At 32.5% G+C, this 20,865-nt stretch overlaps 1 protein-coding gene across 4 annotated transcripts; it reads right to left on the bottom strand.

The window, feature by feature from the left end:
• Positions 1–14,939: 14,939 nt before the first annotated feature.
• Positions 14,940–20,133, bottom strand: LOC132307450 (zinc finger CCCH domain-containing protein 18-like). Of its 4 annotated transcripts, none has more exons than XM_059805215.1 (8): positions 19,909–20,133; positions 17,603–18,564; positions 17,345–17,512; positions 17,065–17,244; positions 16,286–16,362; positions 16,006–16,176; positions 15,768–15,891; positions 14,940–15,563 (listed from the first exon to the last, which is right to left on the bottom strand). In XM_059805215.1, exons 2-8 carry the CDS (start codon positions 18,553–18,555, stop codon positions 15,491–15,493), a joined length of 1,746 nt encoding a protein of 581 aa, XP_059661198.1. In that variant the 5' UTR covers positions 18,556–18,564; positions 19,909–20,133; the 3' UTR covers positions 14,940–15,490. The 4 variants fall into 4 exon arrangements, with proteins under 4 accessions (XP_059661198.1, XP_059661199.1, XP_059661197.1 ...); XM_059805216.1 differs by having other exon boundaries at positions 14,940–15,560; positions 17,345–17,515; XM_059805214.1 differs by having other exon boundaries at positions 17,345–17,515.
• Positions 20,134–20,865: the final 732 nt, after the last annotated feature.

Here is a 20,865-nt window from a genome sequence, read left to right on the forward strand (position 1 = left end):
CACTCACCATTTTTTTTCTGTCTCCTTGTCTTCCTCTTCATTTTCTAGAAAGTGTAACCCATTGAAATTTACAAACCCTACAAATGGGTACAAGAACCATTTTTTGATTCTCATTTTGGGTATCAAGTAGGTCCTTTTCATCCATGACAAACTCCTGGCTTTAGCTTTAGTTCTGCATGCGCGTTTTACAACATACAAATCAATGTCTGAGACTTCCGTGGCTCCGTCATTGCAAGATCCATGGAGAATGTGCTATACGTTACTTTATTTTTACATATAAAAATTGTTTTCGATTTTGAATTTGTGATGTTCGGTTACGATGGAACAACTTAAATATTTAGATTAATTCCACAAAATGTTGTTTATTATAAAGAGTGGATTCCCTTTGTCAATGGTGTTTCAATCACAATGATTTAGTTCCATTATTCAAATTATATACTTAGTTTAAGTTATAAAAATACATAAATTGGTGGAACTGTTAATTCAGATGCTCGGTTCGGTAGGAAAGAAAAGAAATTAATAGATGAAAGGAAGAGTAGAAGTAATGTATGAGAGATCCCTAGGGAAGAGGTAGTGTCCTCTTTTCTTTTTTGTTCGATTGGGTAAAAAAGAAAAAAATAAGTTTATAATTTATTATGTTAGTTAGGAGAGAAGGAAAAATACAATTTTAAATTATTTTTATCATTATGTCCGGTAATATTGAAATTCATGGAATCATAAAAAATAGTACTGTAATTTAAAATTAACATAATTTAAGATAGTTTTAATAAATAGATTTATACTGATATTTGTCCGCATTCGTGATACCACAATCACGAAATATACTACTACTGCAAATCATGAATAAAAAACATATTTACAAAGTGACTTTCCTTAAACTCAAACTTGTCAAGATGAATTTTGCCATTAAATCAAATAATAACACTCAGAAGTAAACAACTAAAAAAAAAACATTTAATATAAAGTCTTTGCCCCAAATTAAACCTAACATTATTTAGTCCAACTTACTATTATATTGTATTTGACACGTCAGACTGACATGTAACACATGTATCCTTTATTTTGTTCGAAAGACTAAAAGTTATACGTAATTTGATAGAAAAACCAAGTCATTGTCAACAAAGTGTCAAAAGTCTTTGTGGAGACTGCAGAATTATTTCACAGAAATATAATTTTCATTCCCACAACATTAATTTGACGGTTCAAGTTCTTCCTCATCTTTATATGGCATGCTCGTTTGGTCTCAATTTTGAATCCTCAATTTACAAAGCTATATTAAATTACCAAAGTGTTTCCAAGTCAATTTCTAACAATAATTGATATCATTGTCACCTGAGAATTCTAATTTCTCTAGCTGACCCAGAAGTCTTGTTTTTTTGTTTTTTTTTTTGTTAGGAGACATTTCTTTAGTCTAGAGTACATTTCACGACTTTGATTTAAATATGTGCTGAAACTAGTCAAATCTATTACGGATGTACAAAAAATCTGTTGAATCGATAAATCAGATTAGATCGATAGGTTTGATTTGATTTTTTCACAATTCGATTCGGTTAAAGTACAAAAAATAAGGAACTGTTTATAAACGATTCGGTGACCGGTTTGAGGTTCTACAATATCAAATTGAACCAAACTGTTTTATAAATTATATATATATATATATATATATATATATATATATATTTATTATTATATAAATAATAAAATAATAAGATTAGTCTTTTAACCCCTCAATTATAAATCATATTATATAATAGAAAATTATATTACATATATAATATATATTTATTTATTTTACATATATATTAGATTGAATTATAAAAAATAAAAAAAAGAAAAAAAAAGAGAAGAGGCCAGAGGATCAAACACGTACATGAAAGACTTTGAAAGTCACTTTCCCTATAAACAATCGGAAAAATATATTGTCTTTACAAGAGTATTAGTCTAATTCCAATTCAGACTCTATATCACATACTTTGAATTCTATTTAAGAAAGAAAAAAAAAAAAAAATTGTAGTTGACTTGAGCTCTGATGACTTTGGAGCAGAGAAAAAAAATACTTTAGCAAAAAACTGAAGCTAAATGTTGTTCTTCTTCACTGACAATGGGGGTGGTTGTGATACTCTTTAATTTTTGAATGCGGGTTGGTCAGGTTCACGCCCGAATATCTGAGGATATCAAAATAAATTGATAATAAACGAACACAGAGTACAAAAGAATAAAGAAGAATAAATAAAATGCTGACAAGAAACTAAAATGATAATCTAATAATAAATCTCATAATATATTTCCATTAATTAATAAACTCTTCTGATACAACTGATCCTCCAAAATATAACTCGGGAATCCATACTGTGTGGACCTCTAGAAAATCCAAACTAAACAAATGACAGTAATCTGAAACAGGAAACTGAATCATAAAGGAACTCCTATGTAGCATCGGAAGAATGAAGTAGACTGATCCCCGCCAAGCACGAACAACCTCTACTCGTGACGAACACCTGAAAATAATGGTGGGTCAGGCCCACAAACAAGTTTTACTCTACTACAGTCCAAGCAGAGATCCGATACACGTATACATCCTAGTCAATCCAACAGTAACTAGTAGTCCGTATATATATATATACACACTAAATGAACCTCACTAGACTATAGGGTTGTCTCAACTTGAATAGTAGGCATCATGCAAAACGCACATATAGTGGGCATGAATACCTAGACCTACCAGGGTACACAACTACACTATATCTAGCTACACATCCCTGGCGATATACGCGCCCTAACCATTGATCCTGAGACTCAAGCTCATATCATGGCACCATACTTATACATATATAATCTAGTAACCATCCTATCCAGTGTAAATTAATCCTCCATAAGTCATTCAACTTGTTCAGCTGACCTGACTCTAATATAAGTAGGACTTAACATTTTAGTTAATCCATTCCTTTATATAATAAATTAATCCTCCATAAGTCATTCAACTTGTTCAGCTGACCTGACTTAAATATAAGTAGGACTTAACATTTTAGTTAATCTATTCCCTTATATAAAATAGGTAGGACTTAACTGATAAGTTAATCCATCCCTAGAATGCCACCGTCCCATACCGGTGCATTAAACCACACAATCCAACAATTGATGTAACAATTAAGGAAATACATCAAACATTCTATAAATAACTATGATAAATATGATATCAAGTTATCACATAATAGGAATGACTTATTATTTCTCTAAACTTCCTATATCATATGTCCTACACAAACTGAATCTTATACATAATGATATTTTATTATACCGTTAAATAAGGATTCTCTATATCCAATTCATCCTACACATTTAATCTCAATTGCTAAAATATTTTAAAAGATTAAATCCATTCGTTTGTTTAAAACATTCAAATAGCAAGCATCATTATGATTGAGTCTATTTAAATTTATTAAAACCCAAACCTAGTCCCTATTTAATGTTCAGGAATCCTAGGCATGTTTCTACGTTCCATCATTCCACAGATATGAAAAATACATAATTTAAACATGTAAAAATTCACACCGGAAATCAAATCAAAATCATGCATTTATCAATTCATAACACAAGAACAGATATGAACTAAATTCATAAAACATATGTTCTAATCCAATTAAACATGCATAATTATTTAATTTTATGTGTTAAATAAATCCTGAAATTTCCTAGGCATGTACAGAAACACAAATCAAAGGGAAAGAAATAGAAGAAGAACTTGCCTTAAGCTTTCAGATCGAAAGTTAAATTTCTTCTTCCTTGATCTTATCTTTACAGAGTTTTTCTCCTCCTTCCTTCCTTCTCTAACTCTCTCTCTCTAGAATATATCACGTGAATATTTTTAACCCCCTTTACAACCTGTAGCTATATATTTATAAGCTAAATAAAATAATCCTAATCCTTTTCTCAATCCAAATCAACTTTAAAAAAAAAAAAATAAAATATTAAAAAGGTAAGTAAAATATGTTACGTATATAATTTATGTATATCTATATTAAATAAATAAATTATACACATCCCATTATTTATTAATGAATTATCCAATAATACTTAAGTTACCATAATATTATAAAGTAACTTGAAACATAACACGTATCAAATCTATGTATATTTTTATTATTTAAATATAAAACATATACATCAGATTAAATATTACTACCCAAGTTACCATAAAAGTAATTAATAAATTACTTTCCTTTTTATATATGTATATAATATATATCTATATATATACATACATAACTATTCACGGGTAATAATTCATACACATCCAACCTCCTATCCAAGTAGTCCATGGGACCCAATTGGTTGGCCAATTACCACTAACCATAGCCATAAAAAAAAAATAATAATAATAATAAAAGAAACGAAAACATTTAATTTACAATTAATCAAAATACCATTTAAGTACGTAATATAATTAAACAATTAGCACATAGACAAATACAAATAATACATAGACACATAATCAAATAATCAAGTAATACCTAATTCAATTAAACACATAAACAATTAGTCAAATAATCAATTAAATAATTAAAAATATAATTAAAACAAATAAATAAATATCGAGACTATCCTTTTAAAATTAGGGGTATTACATTCTTCCCTCCTAACAAAAGGAATTCCGTCCTCGGAATTCGCCCTTACTTTCTTCCATTATGTTTGGAAATTATGAGCAAAAAAACATCCTCCTAGTCCTAAGTAGATGCAACCTCACTATGAGGGCTCCACTTAATTCCAATATACCAAATGGTATACAGGGTTCCTATATTTTAAGAAACACAATAATCATACAATGCATAGGTTGTATCAAACAACAACGTAATCCTCCCATGTCGACAAGGGAATGATCTGCATAGCTCCAAGTGCCATAGAATATACGAACAAACTCCTATGCACCCAGCGCTAATAATTTGGTAACGCTAATTCATAGGCGACTGCCTCAATTGCGAAACACAATCCTCTAAAAGTCAATGTAATAAGTAAAATTGACCTTTCTCCAAAAATCGTCTTTCTTCCTACATGGAAAACAGAACGAGCAAACTACTCCTTGATAGAAAAACTCCAGTATACGAGTTCAACTATTTACAACAGCCCACTGTCGCCTCCTAACCACGCGCAGTTCAATACAAAGGAAAATATCTCTTTCCGGCATATTTTTAAATGAAGTCAAGGTCTGATTGTACAACCCTTGCTTCCATTTCAAACCAACAAATGAGAGGTATCTACGAGGTAATATACAAAACCTCAAATGTTGTCACCCCAACCTCCTTGTGCCAACAATACCACAGACAAAAACTGAAAAACGAAGTAAATGCCTCCAATTGTCCATGAAAACATAGGATATATGCCTCAAGCATATCCTTTATGGTCTAATTTAATCTCTCGATTAATTCCTCTGTCTATATATATGAAGCAAAACTGTTGCTCCAAAATCGTTATAAAGCTCCTTCGAAATAACATTTTGCATCCATTATAATGGACATCCACATGCTATAAACCACTATCACTGAACTATAGAATTACTATGAATTTCTAAAATAAGCATCACTCAAATTTATATCCTCAAGCGATCTTTCTCAATCCACCACTCGGATTCCATATGGAAAATTAAAATTCCAAATCAATGTCGATCCTTCCCATCGAACGTCACTCCTATTTAATTCAACTTCCATATTTGTTATAGGAAGTGGCTAAAGATTCCTATGATATCTGATGATCAACTTTCCACCTTTGTAGTAGGTTTTACACTTAGGACAATTATATATGCATCCTTATTCGTATCTGTTCACCAAAATCGACATTTGATGTCATGATGTACGTCCTAACCGTCTGAGCACACCTAGAAAAATTATAAACTTTCCAGCTCAGTCGCCCGATCGTCATATCACTATTTACAGAAACTACTAAATCCTCCTCGAGTACCTTAAACTCCATCTGAGTAAGGTAATACCGTCTCTAAGGTCAGCTCTAATATTCAAAGTTGACATTCTCAACTACCGTAGTAATAACAAGTGTTATTATTACACTTGCTATAAATGCATTTAATAACTTACCAACTAATCGAAAGATTTAAATATTCTATCGTTTGTTGAGAGCTTCCATTTACATCATTACTTCCACCAGACGGAACTTGATATAAAGTGTGAATCACCACTATAATCCATCTAAACCGTCTCGTGATCCATTCTATTCGTATGAACTGAAGTCCTAGCAGTTCGAAATAGACAAGAATCAAGCTGACCTAATGTATTAGTCAACCAATTTCCCATCCAGAATCCTGACCCTTGTGTAAAATCAGAAATCCCGCAACTAAATCTGTAAAATGCTCTCTCATTTCCACTTTAGTATATGAAATGGCTGCAAAGGATCTAGTGATCTTTGATGGTCCATCTCTACTATATAATAAATATTAGACTTGGAGATAAATCACTATGTCCCTTCTCCTGCCTATCGTAAAGCATCATGTTTCCACCAGGATGAAGAACTAAAAGTTGTGAAACTCAGTCCATGCATCCTCTATCCAATTTGTCTATAGAAAGTACCGTTAGTCTGGTACCACTAGCTTTCGTCTGTACCCAACGTTTAAATTGGAGCATCTTCAAAAGTGAATTCTGTAACTAAATCTATCCACCACTGATCCGTGATAAACTTGCCGATATTGAAAATCAATCGGTAATTCAATTTATCAATAATTAACTATGACTTTAACTCAACAAAAGTCAACAAACTACGACTTTTCCATACATACCATGCACCTCATCTTTATATAAGTATTTGGTCTCACCATCTTGTCTTTGACACACCCTGCTTCTTTAAGACAAGTTAATGATAATTTGACTTCTTTATCTAACTTCAAAAGAATATGAAATCTTCCCATCCTCTACATAAGTCATCAATTTCCTTGCAACAACTAATTGTTGCAAATTGTGACTAAAAAAAATAATTCCATATTATTTATGGAAATGAAGAGACTTAGTTTCCTCCTCCATGTGCAACACCAGCAAATTCCTCCCAATGACACACCCTCTTGAATAAATTCTTGATTAAGAATTTACTGATGAATATTTATTCAGTCTCCTATCCTCACTCGGTGTCATTCCAATAAGTACTTAATCTAGTACTAAATCCTCCTTCTGACTTGGTAACAACTTCTGAAATTTTCAAGAAGATGTTCAGCAAATCCAGCACCTCTGATATATCATCATGGCGTTTTAGTGATCTTTATTTACCACTACCTCACGCATACCGAAATATTAACAATCACCAATATCATAGCGTTGTAATATGATACGAATCTATACCTAACGTAAAGTATATCAAATTAATCGTTCTAGATTGTTTGGCTCGTAGTGATGGTTTAATTATCCTATCCCAAAACACACCATAATGACACATGTCCAGGTCCAATAGATTGGTTAGATTTATGTGTATCTACCAAATCTTATGACCGTATGCTCACAAATTTAGCGTAAATAGCGTTATAACTCCATGTTATTAAAACAATAATTGGTTGATCACACACTTATGTCCCCAACTAAACCACATACCAAATCCCGAGTAATTAACAAAAAATAAAATAAAACACGTATGATAAACACAATAGAACAAAATATACTCCTACTTAGGACATCGTTCTTTCTAGAAAAGAAAGTCTCATTTGAAATCAACCTTACTAGATTGTTTCAAAATTTCCTTTTATAGTTTCGTAAATAATCATTCAACCTCGAAATATATAATTTAAAACATCGCTTAAAAGCACAAATGTTTTCCTAAGCAAATACCAAGGGCTTAACCCTCATCCTCCTTATATGTGGAATGTAAACCGTCTTACTTGACTTTATAAATCGAATTAGAACGTCACAACATAATACCAATGCCTTTTTGTATGTGATTTAAAAATTATGTATTTCGTTCTGATAAGAACACATCCGATCCCCAAACTCCTGAACAATACTTCTTATATACCTCTTTTAGAGATGATAAGAAAGATTTAATTAGTTGTAGATTGATCAACCACAATTCTACTAATAACATTCGCTATACTACTAGCAATTCAGATCACCTTGCACAATCATCCCTCTTCAAGATTTAGTACCCTCTCTATTGGATACACATAAATCTCCTCCATTAGGATCCTCTTGTGCTCCTACTCCTTGCTTGTCTCCTTTTTGAAATCAACTGAAGTCGTGTTGGTTCGGATATGTGGTGACCTATCACGTACACCTAAATCCTTCCTTGCCTTATACATTCAAAGTAACGCCAAACGAACCTAAACCGTTAATCCTTAACTCTGCCTTCTGGCAACGAAATCGATAACATACTCCTCTACTCCTTTGGGTCTTTATTGCTTTCGCCTTGAAACCATCATTTTTCTAGTGCCAACCATTCTATGACTACAAAATATAATTGACATCAGCTCCTCCTAACAAACCGTAAATAAAGTACAACGAATCCTAATATGGGCTCTAAGTTTTAAGAGACGCAACGCGGAAGTCACATAATGAAAGACACTCCAAAGGACACTTGAACCTGGAGTGTTCTGATACCAACTATGATACTCCCGAATTTCCGAATGCGGGTTGGCCAGGCCCACGCCCGAATACCCGAGGATATCAAAACAAATTGATAATAAACGAACACAGAGCACAAAAGAATAAAGAAAAATAAATAAAATGCTGACAAGAAACTAAAATGATAATCTAATAATAAACCTCATAATATATTTCCATTAATTAATAAACTCTTCTGATACAACTGATCCTCCAAAATACAACTCGGGAATTCATACTGTGTGGACCCCTAGAAAATCCAAACTAAACAAATGACAGTAATCTGAAACAGGAAACTGAATCATAAAAGAACTCCTATGTAACATCGGAAGAATGAAGTAGACTGATCCCCGCTCAGCACGAACAACCTCTACTCGTGATGAACACCTGAAAATAATGGTGGGTCAGGCCCACAAACAAGTTTTACTCTACTACAGTCCAAGCAGAGATCCGATACACGTATACATCCTAGTCAATCCAACAGTAACTAGTAGTCCGTATATATATATATATATATACACACTAAATGAACCTCACTAGACTATAGGGTTGTCTCAACCTGAATAGTAGGCATCATGCAAAACGCACATATAGTGGGCATGAGTACCTAGACCTACCAGGGTACACAACTACACTATATCTAGCTACACATCCCTGGCGATATACGCGCCCTAACCATTGATCTTGAGACTCAAGCTCATATCATGGCACCATACTTATATATATATAATCTAGTAACCATCCTATCCAGTATAAATTAATCCTCCATAAGTCATTCAACTTGTTCAGCTGACCTGACTCTAATATAAGTAGGACTTAACATTTTAGTTAATCCATTTCCTTATATAATAAATTAATCCTCCATAAGTCATTCAACTTGTTCAGCTGACCTGACTTAAATATAAGTAGGACTTAACATTTTAGTTAATCTATTCCCTTATATAAAATAGGTAGGACTTAACTGATAAGTTAATCCATCCCTAGAATGCCACCGTCTCATACCGGTGCATTAAACCACACAATCCAACAATTGATGTAACAATTAAGGAAATACATCAAACATTTTATAAATAACTATGATAAATATGATATCAAGTTATCACATAATAGGAATGACTTATTATTTCTCTAAACTTCCTATATCATATGTACTACACAAACTGAATCTTATACATGATGATATTTTATTATACCGTTAAATAAGGATTCTCTATATCCAATTCATCCTACACATTTAATCTCAATTGCTAAAATATTTTAAAAGATTAAATCCATTCGTTTGTTTAAAACATTCAAATAGCAAGCATCATTATGATTGAGTCTATTTAAATTTATTAAAACCTAAATCTAGTCCCTATTTAATGTTCAGGAATCCTAGGCATGTTTCTACGTTCCATCATTCCACAGATATGAAAAATACATAATTTAAACATGTAAAAATTCACACCGGAAATCAAATCAAAATCATGCATTTATCAATTCATAACATAAGAACAGATATGAACCAAATTCATAAAACCTATGTTCTAATCCAATTAAACATACATAATTATTTAATTTTATGTGTTTAATAAATCCTGAAATTTCCTAGGCATGTATATAAACACGAATCAAAGGGAAAGAGATAGAAGAAGAACTTGCCTTAAACTTTCGGATCGAAAGTTAAACTTCTTCTTCCTTGATCTTCTCTTTACAGAATTTTTCTCCTCCTTCCTTCTTTCTCTAACTCTCTCTCTCTAGAATATATCACGTGAATATTTCTAACCCCTTTTACAACCTGTAGCTATATATTTATAGGTTAAATAAAATAACCCTAATCCTTTTTCCAATCCAAGTCAACTTAAAACAAAATAAAAAATAAATAAAATATTAAAAAGGTAAGTAAAATATGTTACGTATATAATTTATGTATATCTTTATTAAATAAATAAATTATACACATCCCATTATTTATTAATGAATTATCCAATAATATTTAAGTTACCATAATATTATAAAGTAACTTGAAACATAACACGTATCAAATCTATGTATATTTTTATTATTTAAATATAAAACATATACATCAGATTAAATATTACTACCCAAGTTACTATAAAAGTAATTAATAAATTACTTTCCTTTTTATATATGTATATAATATATATCTATATATATACATACACAACTATTCACGGGTAATAATCCATACACATCCAACCTCCTATTCAAGTAGTCCATGAGACCCAATTGGTTGGCCAATTACCACTAACCATAACCATAAAAAAAAAAAATAAAATAAAATAATAAAAGAAACGAAAATATTTAATTTACAATTAATCAAAATACCATTTAAGTACGTAATCTAATTAAACAATTAGCACATAGACAAATACAAATAATACATAGACACATAATTAAATAATCAAGTAATACCTAATTCAATTAAACACATAAACAATTAGTCAAATAATCAATTAAATAATTAAAAATATAATTAAAACAAATAAATAAATATCGAGACTATCCTTTAAAGTTAGGGGTATTACAGTGGTTGTTTCTTAGAAAGAAGCTTGAAACTTGGAATGGGACCAAATCCTAGAAAGAAATAATGACATGAGATACAAAATTGTTAGCGTACGTGGAGACATTTCCTTGACACATGGATAAAAGTATGACAGTAAAAGATGACCGTTAAAATGAGATTTCAAATCATACAAAAAAATTTGTTTATGTAAATAATTTTTAAAGGTTACACTCGTACTTACAATGGTGAGAACTTGGTACATTGTTTTTTTTAGGTATTAAAGCAGCTTGAAGTTCTAGTGTCAGCATCAATGGAGGGCTTTTACTATCTCCTTTAATAATTTATTTAAGACGGAGGAGGGAAACTATTTTGAGTCACCCACCTTTAGGAGAAAATTTTGATTGTGCCTGCTGTACCGTACAACGAACGCATCTAAACCTTTATTACTATGCATATAATACACGCGTATGCACATATAAATGCGTGTATTATACAGACGGTCTAAATATACCATTGCATGATACAACAGAGGCCATCAAAATTTTCCTCGCCTTCAGTAGAAATATCAGCACAAACATCAACGAAATTACTAGGAAATTGCAGTGATAAGGAAGTTAGAAATTGACCATGGACTTGGTGTCATTTAGAGAAGAATGGAAACTTATTATTTTTTTCCACACCAAACGACTGTACTAATATCATACTATTATTCTTCCCAATCATACATCAATTAAAGTCTCCAAAAGATACAAAACTGGTTTAGATTGGTGTGGTGATGGGCTAGGTTGGCCTAGCACCCTAAGCCAGCCCGAGTACTTGGGCCCGGACCCGAAAGAAACACACTCAGCTTGGGCCGGCAGAATACAAGTCAGGGCCAGAATATGGTCTAGTTTAGATTTTCTATGCAACCCGGCCCATAGATCCAAGAGGATCCAACATTATCATTGTCATCATCATTTTCTGAAATCATTTAGTTCCACTCCTTTATATTACTCACCATAACATTACCTAGTCATTTTAAATAATTTCATCCCACGCTATCTTATGTCTCCCTCTCCTCCATGAGCTTACCTTCAAATTTTGTGAATTTCATTTGTCCACAAACAAAACAACAACAAAGTACGTTTTTAGATTGAATAATTATTTTTCTGAATTTAGTTCGACTATTTATAATGGCAAGAAAAAATAAATGACACATATCAATATCCTCATTTTGTGTACAATAATAATAATAATTAAAGATAATAATTGAATATCAGAAATCCATGTTGGGTAGTCGAATAGATTTTTATTCCTTTAATGAAGTGAATCTCATACACGTTATCAAAGGGATAAAAAAAAACCTTCCGTCTGCTTGAAAAATAAGTTTAAATAACAAAAACAATAATAGAACTTAAATAGAGTCTTTCCCTCTCAACATCATATGTAAACATAATACATTGAGTAAAGCACACAATAACATTGTACTTTAGGACTTTGTAAATGATTAAAAGTCGAAAGTTCCTATTGCAGGCTTTGTGTGGGATTATGATGGCCATGTGTTTTTAGCCTGCAATTTTTACTCAAAAAGAATGTGGTTAGTACTTTTATAGAATTTGTGACATCTCTTGGCAGAACAAAGCTTGGTATGACACTATCTCTTGGGCTTCTAATCAGTGGAAAGGTACGACCACCACTGAATATGAAGGTTAACAATTTTTCCTTGTTTTTTTTAATGCACTATCTCTTGTGCATGATATATATGGAAGCAAAGAATAAGAAGAAATGGAGAGTGGACATTGAGTATAGGGTATGATGCTAAATATGTGACTTCCCACATTTGTAAATGTAGAGAGTTATGTCAAATTATATTTGTGTTCAGCTCAACCAGTTGGTATGGTGTTGACTAAGTTGGCTAGTTATATAATATATTTTAATTTATTTTAAAAAGAGAGGTTCACTACATGACTCGTTCTTTGTAATGAACTACTTAGAAAAGTTTTTTTTTTGTAAGGACAGTCATGTGACGAGCCCCACACCATAATAATTTTCTCACTATACAGTCATGTGATGCTCTTAGATGCTAAGCTCATGTGATAAATTTGAAAAACAACTTAGAACAACAATTCGGAAAAGTCATATGATTGTGACAGTAACCTAGATATTCCTTCTTCTCTATATGTAAATATATGTATATAAATACACACATGTTTAATATAAGCATACAGAGACATCAATGACAAAAAAAAAATAAAAAAATAAAAAAAATAAAGAGACATCAATGCCACTAAAATCCCATTCCAGATTGCTGCATGCAGCTACCATACATGGGATATCCATTAATTGGGGTCCTATGGCCATGAGCAAGAGCTACACAACATGGCTTAGCTGTTTCGTGGAAAGTTGATGGACACATCACATCACTGTTTCATCACCTAATGGCACAGTGGTAGCCACTGTGGGGTCCATAAATCTTGAGTAAGATTATATCAGGTCCACACCTCTTATCACATTCATCAAACACCTACATCAAAAACATTACTTTAGGAACATGCAAATTCTGACCTCACTCATCAAAAAGTCAATGTCCCCATTGGCCTGCAGCAATAAGCTACATTATTCAATTGCACCAGAGTATCTGGTGTTTTATTTAATTTATAGAAAAAAAAAAAAAAAAAGATTCAAAGAACAATTGGGGGGAGAAAAAAATAAAAAAAATAAATTAATAATACAATGATGCAAGAGCAATACAACCCACTTGCAAATGATGCACACTGATTCCGCAATTGAAGGGCTTCTCATATGAAAGGGACCCATCATAAGAGGTAAACACTACAGATATGATTTTCCTTTTACTTCATTTTTTTTTTTCTTTATTTATTTAAATTTATGCAAGTAGTAATGCATCTGAGATTCTGGATCTTGCTGACCTAACCAAACTTTTTAAATTCACTAACTAGTCAACATTGACAGAGTCACTCGACCTTGTACTGTGGGTGAGGAATACCTGTACTGTGGGTGAGGAAATACTATTAACCTAAAAGGTGCTGCTTGGTTTTTAAGTAGTGTTTTTTAAAATTTTCAGCACGTAATCAGGAATGATGTTCATGTTACTTAAAAAAAAAATTCATTCCAAATTTGTTTACTATTTTATTCAAATTGCGTTATCAAAGACACTTAATAAGAATTAAGCATAAGTGCTTATTGAGTTTGAAATCATAATTTAATTAGTACTGACTTCGATTGGACAAGATTTGTTACCATAACTTTTCATGTCAAAATTTGTTACCATAACTCTTCATGTCAACGGACTTTAATTGGATAAGATTTGATAGACCTACAGTAGAATCAAAGTACCACTTAGACTATAGCTCTTGTTGTCGAAGTCATAATTTGATTAAAACCAACTTCAACTGAATAAGATTTGGTACCATAATTTGATTAGTACCAACTTTTATTGCATAAGATTTGGTAGACCGATAGTAGAACCAAAGTACCACTAAACTATAGCTCTTGGCATCGAAGTCATAATTTGGATAGCCTCAACTTCGACTAGATGAGATTTGGTAGACCTGCAGTATAACTTACCTGAATCCGACCTCAACTTCAATAATAAGAGATTTGGTAGACCTGCAGTAGAACTTAACTGAATCCGACCTCATTCAGAGATTAGACAGCCAATCACTACAACCATAAAATAAAAAAATACTTCTCAGAGCACACATGGTACCAACTAGGAAACAAATTCTAATTGAAGTAATGAAAATTGACTGCAACTATATTTTGCAGGTATCGAGGTAATGAATGGAAGGGAAGCCATTACTGCAACAAGCTCTAACAAGAAACATAATGTTTGATCATGGAGTGGTTCAACATTAAATCAATCAATAAAGGAAATATAATCAAAATAGCCAAGCGATCCAACGTATAAACGGATTGAAGCTGCAACTTTGTATAATTTGAACTATTATTTAGCATCTGTTTCTTTGTGTGCAGAGATTTCTACACTTTCTTTACTCTCTAACTCCTGCATATTTTTTCTAGTTCCTTTCTTCTTCAACTAAAGCAGACTATATAATTACATTCTCTTCTAAACACCCACAAGCCCCTTTTAGCTTGCTTCCTGTGATTTAACATCCGAAAAAGAAAAGTTAAGAAACTTGTTACATACTAGATTTTTGTATCGTTCTTCTTTGTTATCTCCTCCACTTCAAAGTTTCAGGGAGAATAAAAACCCATCTGCTGTTTCTGCTTTGATTAGGTAAGAACACAAAACCATCTGCTGACTGATCGAGAGACTAGTCGGGCGGAAATGTGAAAAAAAGGAAGAAGATGAAAGGAGCATGTCCGTATCGTATTGAACCCACAAAGTGGTCTTCAATTTCAGTTCTCTACCTCTGTAATTCTTCTTTGTTTCTGAATCTATTTATATAACTGTTGAAATGCCACTCCTTATTGGAGATGCAAATGGACTATCTGGAAGATCAAGTCCATGACTGCTGCCATGTTTAGAAAATCAAACCCCATAAGAAAGAAAAGAAAATAGTACATTACCGAAGCAGTAAACTCATTCAACAAAAGAAATATTCTGGACATTCTGATCGAATCAATTAAAGTTATTAAACAAACTAATTAGCAAGCAAGATTTAGACTATATTTATGAAACTATATCTATATAACTCCGAAAGTGTAATGTATCATACCTGTCCTGGTCATTGTAATTGGTGCTTATATGCCTAATTTTATCATCACTAGAACCATTATTCAGCACATCCAGTAGATAACTGAAACGATCCGCAGAGCGGAACTCTGCTTGTTCTGCACGTGCTATGGTGTCAGAGAAGAAAACCGGTCAGGAGAAACATGGGAATGGAGTTAGTATATCAAGCGGCTGTAATAAGATTTTAATTAAGCATGTTCATTGAGTATAAAGATGCAAACCTTCTGAAAAGTTCACATCATCCATTGAGTAGCCAAAATATGGGTGATGGTTCATCGTCTTGGACGCTAATTGCAACTCTGAAAGACGCCTTCTCTCAAGTTCAAGCGCATGCTCATGCTCTTCAAAGAGCTGCTTCCTGACTGTCCTTGAATCATCACGAACTCTGGGCACTACATTAAAAGAAGATAATGAAATGTTATCAGACATGTTAAAAAAAAAAAAAAACCTCACATTAGAGAAAACAATAAGAATCAGTAGTTCAATCGAGGATTTTCTTACTTAAGTGAAGCTCGGATTCTTCACCTAAAAATTGTGAACCATAGTACATAGGGTGCTGAATTTTCTCTCCATACTTCCTGCACAGAAATGTATATTACAAAAGACAGTAAAACTTCAAGTCATGGTAAAAAATATCCATTTCAGAAAAGAAAACAAAAAAAGCTGAAACGTTAATAATTTTCCTCAAATACAGAAAGAACTGTGAACAGGATTTAACGATGTCCAAAATCATAATTTATACAAGTTGTAAAAAGTGAGAATAAAATCGAGCCTTGAAGTAAAGTTGTCACAAACAATGATTCAGAAAGCAAACTGCTAGAATTATAGATGCTAGAGAATAGAAGCATATCAATATTGTGACAATAAACCTGTCAGTTCTGCTTTTTTTTAAAAAAAAGGCACCAAAAGAAGTTACGTGGCTGACTAAGAAAACTAGGAGACATTAAATTATAGATTTACATATAAGAAAACTATGAGAAGATGCATGTAATAAGTGAGAGAAACAACAAAGGCCAAAATGACATGACCTTATATATGAGAAGAGTGAAGGCTTAGTAGGCCAAATTGTTGGAGCATAACCTTTATTCTAGACATAATTTGTTGACAATATCAAAGATTGTGTGTTTCAAACTTATAACCAAAAATGGTCTTACCGAAGGGAAAAAAAAAAAAAAAAAAACTTTTGAAAAAAAAAAAAAAAAATGGAATATAATGGTTTTGACTGATAACAAAAAGAAAACAAAATTACATATTTCCATATTTCAAGACCAAAATTGTACCTGTCACCAAGCCTTGACTTCTCCCTGTAAGGTTTCACCAGGACACGAGCCCCACATACGAAATGAGGATTCCCCTTTGCCAGGATTTGCTTGACCGTCTCTGCAAAAACAAAAGTCACAAAGCCAAACATCCTCTTCTGCTGGCAAGGAATTCTAACATCGTGAACCGGCCCAAATTTGCTACAAAAAGAGATACCAAAAGGAAACAGAAAATTTAATGTCTAGAAATCAAATTCAGAAGGACAAGCAAAATACCAATAAGCGCATCTGACTTCCTTACTTGAAATAATTGGAAACATCTTGCTCTGTAAAAGTACTCTCGGCTGGAAATGTAAGATAAATCTGCCGAGAACCAGCAACAATTCCTCCATGGTCATTTTTTTCACCAATGCGTTCCATGTAATTCGTAACATCTTCTGCCAAAATTACTGAATGCTGCCCATGAGGCCTGCTATGCAATGGTAACAAATCCACAATAAAAAACAAGAAAATTATAAACTTATAGTTGACAAAAACCATGAGGGTTAATGAATTGCACCTGTCAATGAGACGAATGCTGTTCTTCATTCGAGCAAGAAGTTTTGTCAGACTATAACCGGCCTTGCCATGTCTCTGGCTCTCGGTAAGGTATCCCTCAGCCTGAAGGGTCCTCCCATACTTCTCATAGTACATCATTGGCAAAGAAGCAATGGAAACAGGAAATCCTTTCCTTGATTTCAAAAGCTCGGTAAGCTCCATTTCTAGCTTTGCGAGGGACCCAGGAGAGACAACATGATCATCATTCAAAAACTCATTTGAGCTTGGGTTGAACATTTGAGAGAAGCTTTCTGGCATGAGATCGCCATGGAAATACCTACAGTTACTTCCATGCTTACAGAACCCTTTACTGAAGTAATGGCAAACCTTGACAGGGAATTCCGGCAAGCTTGGAGACCTCCGACTATTTCTTGGACCCGATGCAGGATCCGGATAATGAAAATTGCTAGAGAAATCTGAACCAACTGAATTAAAAGAGTCAAACTGTTCTCCCAAGGACAAAACCCGAAGTTGGTTTTGGAGACAATAGTCATCAGCAAGTGAATCCGAATAAGCCGGTAGGCCAAATTCCAAATTCTGAAGTGGTTGATGATCAATAGGGATTTGGGGATCCCAGTAGGGATTGGCAGCTTGAAGTGTGGCCGGAGATGAAAAAGGGCGAGGTGAAGCAGGCGAAAATGGTGTGAATTGTAAAGAGATATCAGGAGTGGGTACCGGGTTAGCCCGAGGAGGTGAAATTGGAGCAGAAACTGTTGGTTCTGAAGATAATCTGAGGTATGTCTTAGCTTTGTTAATCAAAGAGTGAATCACATTGTCCGGGCTGAATGCTAGCCGGATCATATCGCGCTCGCCATGGTTTTGCAACAGGAGATACCCAACGATCTTAGAGGCATTTTCTGGCTCTAGCTTCTGGATTCTACTATATACAACTTTTGTAGACTCAACAAAGTCCATCTCGAACTTCTACCTCACAGATGAAACAAAAACAAGCTTAAATTCTGTGTGTTTCGAGCAAAGATTAACTAAAGATAACAATTACACAATTACTTATAAAAAAAATAAAAAATAAAAAGACAACAATTACACAATGACATAACAAAATCCAGTAAACAGACACTCCCAAAAATGAGTCACGAGGAAGAAAAATTGATGAGCTCAATAAATTTATTCGCAGATCTAGCAAACAAAGAAATCAACAAACAATCAAGAAATGCATATGGATGGATATATTAAAGACACACATTGTAGTTCTAATTTCTGCCAGTAAAACTTAACAAAAGAGAACCAAATCAATTAGACCATATAAGGGAAAAATATAAAATGTAAAATAAACACCATTTTTGTTCTGCAACTTTTATCAAACAACTAGAAGGCCATAAACATTTGTCTTGTAGATTTTTTTCCTCTTTTTCCTTTTTCACCAAACAACATTGATATTAAAACTGAACAACAAAAGTCCCCGAACAGAAATAAAAATGGGGAGAGAGGGGGGGAAAAAGCTTATATTCTATGTTTGAAAAACAAGAAAATATTATGGTTTAAAAAAAAAAAAAAAAAAAAAAAAAGCATGAATAGCACCCATAAAAATAAACATGCCCATAACATGTTTGACGAAAGTTGAAACAAAAATTACAGAAGAATTAATTTCTATTAGTGAAAAGGAACTGAGAAAGAAGACCCATCTTCACCACAATGGAAAAAGAACCAAAAACTGGTGTTGATGACTAAAATTGAAGGGAAAACAAAACACAGAACATGAAACCTAAGAAAAATCTGTAACTGCCATTTGTTAACACAAATAATAATAATAATAACTGTACTGTTAAATTCCACCCAGAAAAAGAGAAACAAAGCAAACATAAACACTAGATTTTAGATTTCAACATGTTATAAGAACCCAACATCTAAAAAAAACACATCTTGAACATCAATTACTGTCCAAGATCAGATTTTTTGTGCAATTATCATCAAAACAAAGTATTTTTTTATCATTTCAGAGGAAACCCAACATGAAAAAACATTTAAATCACTCTAATTCCCAAACCAGAGTTCAAGAAGAACTGACAATTTAAAAAAGAAAAAAAGAAAAACAGTAAACAAGCCTTTCCCCGACAATTTTAAACAAATTAAAGTGAAGTCAAACTGCCAAAGAAACACATCTTGAACAGGCTTTGCCATCAACCGTGTTCAGAAACAAACCCATGTCCAAATTCAAGATTATTCACAACAATTGAGGATTAAAAAATAATAATAATAAAATTTAAAAATTAAAGAGAACCATTTTAAGCAAAGATGTTAGATACCCACCAACTTTTGACTGGCCTGTACACAAAAACAAGGTCAGACCAACCAAGAGATGTCAAAATCCTCCATTGATAACTCAATCTCTCTCTGGGTTTCCTCTCTCTACTTCTCTCCTCCTGTATGTGTTTATTTTTATCTTCTGCTATTCTTTAACAAAACAACACCCTCTGAAGAAAAGCAAAATGACAGAAAGGATAGCTTTAAAGGGCGCCTTGTCTTTAGTTCAAATAGAAACACATAAATATATACACGGACACAACACACAACAAACCCACACTCTCTGAGAAAATTAATTAAAAAAAATCAATTCTATATTTATATTATTCTTGAAAAAATATTAATTAATTAAAAATGATTAACATCACTACTCAGTTGACACTATCTTACAATTTTAAATTTTGAAATGTTGTTCTTGTTTGATAAATAAATAATTTAATTACAGGTTGTATTTGTCGTTAGAGAAAATTGCGGGAATTTATTGGAAATTCGCCTGAATTTTCGAATTGAATGGAAACAGCCCACAACCGCAATTGACATTTATGCCCTTATTAAAAATTATATGGTCCACAAAGTTATGGTCCCTCAATTTTTAAAAAATTAATCAATTCGGAAATACCTATGTGGCTATGCTTTGTATGGGGGCTCTAAGATAGCATAAAGTTGTAACATTAAAAATTCACAGTATTCCATTCTCATTCAACAAATGAAATAAATCTTTAAACCAATTTGATCTGAATATATAATTGCTGCTCATTATTCAAAAGATAATTTTTAATTTTTTTTTTTTTTAACTTATAAGGTGTCTCGTTTCTTAGACTATCTTATAATTCATTGTTAAATAAATATAGTCCCTTCGTCTCACATATACGAAATGTTTTGATTTAAAATTTTCAAAAATTTGAAAAAAAAATTAACAATAAAACAATTCAATATATATTTTTTAACTGAATTTTCAAAAAA

Source organism: Cornus florida, unplaced genomic scaffold, assembly GCF_030987335.1.
Source record: "Cornus florida cultivar Cherokee Brave unplaced genomic scaffold, ASM3098733v1 CherokeeBrave_3.0.0_Hap2_Chr05, whole genome shotgun sequence".
Lineage (NCBI taxonomy): Eukaryota > Viridiplantae > Streptophyta > Magnoliopsida > Cornales > Cornaceae > Cornus > Cornus florida.